Source organism: Ostrinia furnacalis, unplaced genomic scaffold, assembly GCF_004193835.3.
Source record: "Ostrinia furnacalis isolate ACB-3 unplaced genomic scaffold, ASM419383v2 OfSCF0313, whole genome shotgun sequence".
Classification (NCBI taxonomy): domain Eukaryota; kingdom Metazoa; phylum Arthropoda; class Insecta; order Lepidoptera; family Crambidae; genus Ostrinia; species Ostrinia furnacalis.
In genome coordinates this window covers 273,002-277,035 of record NW_021130552.1, presented here as the reverse complement: position 1 = coordinate 277,035, position 4,034 = coordinate 273,002, and the positions used below count along the sequence as shown (strand labels likewise).

Sequence of the window (4,034 nt, the reverse complement as noted above, 5' to 3'; positions counted from 1 at the left end):
TTCGACTGGTTTGCGATTATAATTTGCACTTTGTCTAGACCCACTGTGTTTGTCATTAATGTGTCGATTTGATATGTATTTTTGTATACTTACCTCAAAATGTTAGGCGAATTAGGCTACTTCAGGAAAAAAAAATATTAGGCGATTTAGGCTACTCGGTAGGAAAAATTAGGCGAATTGAGTTAGCTGATATCTGGCAACCCTGCTTGTCGCGGGAGGTGCGATTTATTTGATGCCGAGTGTAGTTGACTTACAACATAAAAAAGTAAAAATCTATATAAAAATGTCATAACTATCACATGAATGAGTACAAGATGTGCAATGGAGCTTGTATATTTTCGTATTCAATGTCACTTAAACAAGATTTTTATACAGGTTTCATTTATTGTAATTATACTCTAATGGTCTTTAGCAGTCCAGTCATCATCAAATTGCAGTTTAATGTAACCTAAACCACAGAATAATAATAAGTACTACATACCTAAACACACATTTTGTATTGTTCAATTATAAAAAAGAAATATTTTTCAATAACAAAGGCTTTATTAATATTGTCTACAATGCATATCTGTATAAACTTAGCCTACAGCTCGATGAATCTTACGCAATACCAGCACAATTCCATCACCCATAAAAAAATAACATAATAATAATTATCGTCCTAACCTCCGTTTGTTTGTCTTGTCTCTGACTTGCCAAAAAAGCTTGAAAGTTCTACAAAAATAATATTTTCGCTATTCAAAACATAAACATTGCAATACTAAACATGGTAACATAGTACCTGCATTCGCTGTTTGTTATAGCATAGCCAGTGCCAATACATTTTATGTAATATGTAAATAAACATGTGTAAATTATGTATGTATATTTTACATAGTTAATTATAACAGGGATACAAACAAACCTTGTCAAAATTGTCAATATTTTTGTTAAATTGCAAGTTTTTGACCTCTGGTTAAATAATATTGTTACATATAATTTAAAGATTCAACGTTGTTATTGATAAAATATTTGAAATATCACTTTCTCACACTTCCAGATTCAAATAATAAATGTTGGAGTTAATTGAATCAATATTTTATAACATACACAATTTTTACAAATGTCTTATCGCTCAGCATATAAGATAATGTACAGTAGAATCCCGATTATCCGGATCAATTAAAACCAGGGGTGGTCCGGATAATCGAAAATCCGGATAATCGATTCCAAAGTAAAATCAAACAATAATTAACTTTTTACACACAACAGAAAGGGTTTTCAATACATCATTTTAGAGGCTAAAAATCTAAATTTTAGACCATTGGACAATTTGGACATCCATTTCTTTTAACAATGAACCAAAAAGACGTCCGTACTATGTTACGTTGGCAGCGCCTTCGGTTTTTATGGGTCCAGATCCTGAATCGGTAATTAGAAACCATGAAGAATGAGTCCGGACAATCGGATATCCGGATAATCGAAGTCCGGTTAATCGAGATTCTACTGTATAGGTAAATAAAATGTGTTTTTGTATTGAAAATTAGTAGAATTCCTATAACACCATAATCACCATAATCGTGACAGGCATAGGTATATTTTCAAGGGTTAAACAAAAACAAAGGTTCAATGAATGAAAATTCCTCCTGCTCTCACACTAGTAGAATCACTTTCGCTTATAATGTTAGATAAGACACGTTATAAATTAAATATTCTATTTTAATAAGCATGATTGATTATTTTAATTCATTTCCTATTTTAAATGTATTTCTCAAAATTAATTAATAAAATATGATGTCAATAAGTCGCTCAAAACATCATGTGGTGTTTCAAGACATTTCCGTTTTCCCCACCACTGTGAACTTGTTTTGATCGACTTATACTTGTTAAATAATAAACTTGTTATAAATTTTATATTGTATTTTAATAAGCATGAATAATTATTTTACATCATTTACTATTTTATAAATATGTCTACAAAATTATTAATTAAATGTAAAATCAATAAGTCTCTCAAAACATCAGGTGGTGTTTAACGTTTCCGTTTTCCCCACCACTGTGAACTTGTTTTGATCGACTTATACTGGAAATCAATGTCGGAGCGTCAGTCGGAAATAAGACATCGAACTGATCGGAGCTCTTGCTCGCTGTGATTTTTGTAATCAATAAAAGTGTGAAAGTGCTGCTCGTCTATCATTTACCGCCTGGAAGTTATTAATAATAACTTAAAGAGGAATGTTATGTTGAAGGGAGACTTTTGCACAGCAAAGGTTGGTATAAACTACCAACACAACCCTAAACATTATAATGTATTAAACACAGAAGATATAAAACTAAAAATGTTGCAGGTACACAAAATTGTTTAATTAAATTATACCTACATACATAAAATCCTTCAAAGCAATACAAACATTATTTGAAGAGATATGAATTTGGCGAATGTTATCAAAACATAAGCAGTGGAATTATGAAAATGATAGATTATAAAATGTATCCCCTGAACTTGGATTAAATACTAACAAAACCACCATTTACAACACCTTATAACGGATAAATTGATTTATGAAGCCCACATATAGAAGTAGATTTCTTGCCAATGATTCAAATATTGTATAATTGGACTAACAATGAATGAAGCCAGTGGGATGGATTTTGAAAGGGATGTAAGAGAACCCTCAATAACTCTCTGTGAGTATCCATTGTACATCGGACTCCTTAGCAAGTACAGAATCATTCCTAACTTCCTACGGCTTATTTCTATTCTTTGTTCATATGGCAAATTGTTTACATGTCTGTTGTATAGCTTCATACTTGCCAAGTCAAGTCCGAGAGCAATGAACCATTGCTTCCATGCCTTTGAGCCAAATACTCTCATGGCAGCAAGATGTATGAGGGGTTTTAGCAAATGGAGAGTCTCAGCGTACATTAGATCTTTGAGATTGATGTTAGGGTTGGGATGGTCTTCTTTGATTTTAATGGGCTGCCAGTCGCGGAAGGACACCGGGGGCGCGCCTTCGACGCGGCGCACCACTCGGCCCGACCTCCGTAGAGTGAAGAATGCATTGGAGTTCTCGTCAGTCTCTTTGCCCTCTGTGAATTTTTTCCTCTGCAGCATAGGGATGGGCGGGTGCGATATCGGCATCTCTTTATACTTGTACAGGAGAATGAGCGCCGAGGAGCACTTGAACAGCTGTAGAAGAGTAGCCACTGTCCATTTAGCTCGGGAGCTGTACTTGTGCTTGACCACCAGTTCAACAAGCACTTCACAATAGTGAATCACGGTCAGCCATATCTTTATCTGTTCCCGCAGCCCGTAATACTGAACTTCATTGCCGTAGGCTTCTCTAATGAGTCTATCGTTGAATAGAGCAAGAAGTTTAGACACCGCGTAGACGAACTCTGATACGATTGGTGATTTGTTTATCTTACCGGCGACGAAGTAAGACGACCATGTTGCCACCGTCTCAACATCGGTCACAACGTTGGGGTTGCTGATCACCCACTTCTTGTAAAGTTCGTACAGTTCTGATGGAGAATACTTCTTGTTCATTTTGAATTATGTTAGCCGTAGCCCGTAAACAATATCACCGTGTACTCAATGTAGTAACAGTAATTATTTTTTACTAAGATAACCAACAACCCATTAGTGATAAGAGCGTGACTCGATCAATAAATTATTTTTCAACAGTCGAACCAAAATGATGACCGAAAAACCAAACACCACAGACAAAAAGCTATTAAAAATTGACAACCACTGTCATTCAACGTGCTGTCAAATCTGACACGAATTAGTTTTTTTTTATTACGGCTTCGCATGGTTTGCACATTCAGCCAAGATCTAAATAAAAAAATAGTATAGGTCACGCAAAACGAGTTGAGTCACTCAACTTGAGTGAGACCATCAACACAAGCAAATATTTTTGTTTCCTGTCTACGTTGACATCTCTGGCAGTCGTACTGGCAAGTGCTTTTTGTCTCGTTTCGTTCGTTCAGTTCGTTTCAGCCGAAAGACGTCCACTGCTGGACAAAGGCCTCCCCCAAGGATTTCCACAAAG

General features: G+C 35.2%; 1 protein-coding gene across 1 annotated transcript; it reads right to left on the bottom strand.

Annotated features, from left to right (window-relative positions):
- Positions 1 to 523: 523 nt before the first annotated feature.
- Positions 524 to 3,714, bottom strand: Pex16 (peroxisomal biogenesis factor 16). Its single transcript, XM_028313557.1, has 2 exons — positions 2,202 to 3,714; positions 524 to 1,662 (listed from the first exon to the last, which is right to left on the bottom strand). The coding sequence occupies exon 1, from the start codon at positions 3,527 to 3,529 to the stop codon at positions 2,540 to 2,542; it is 990 nt and encodes a 329-aa protein (XP_028169358.1). The 5' UTR covers positions 3,530 to 3,714; the 3' UTR covers positions 524 to 1,662; positions 2,202 to 2,539.
- Between the last annotated feature and the right edge of the window lie 320 nt (positions 3,715 to 4,034).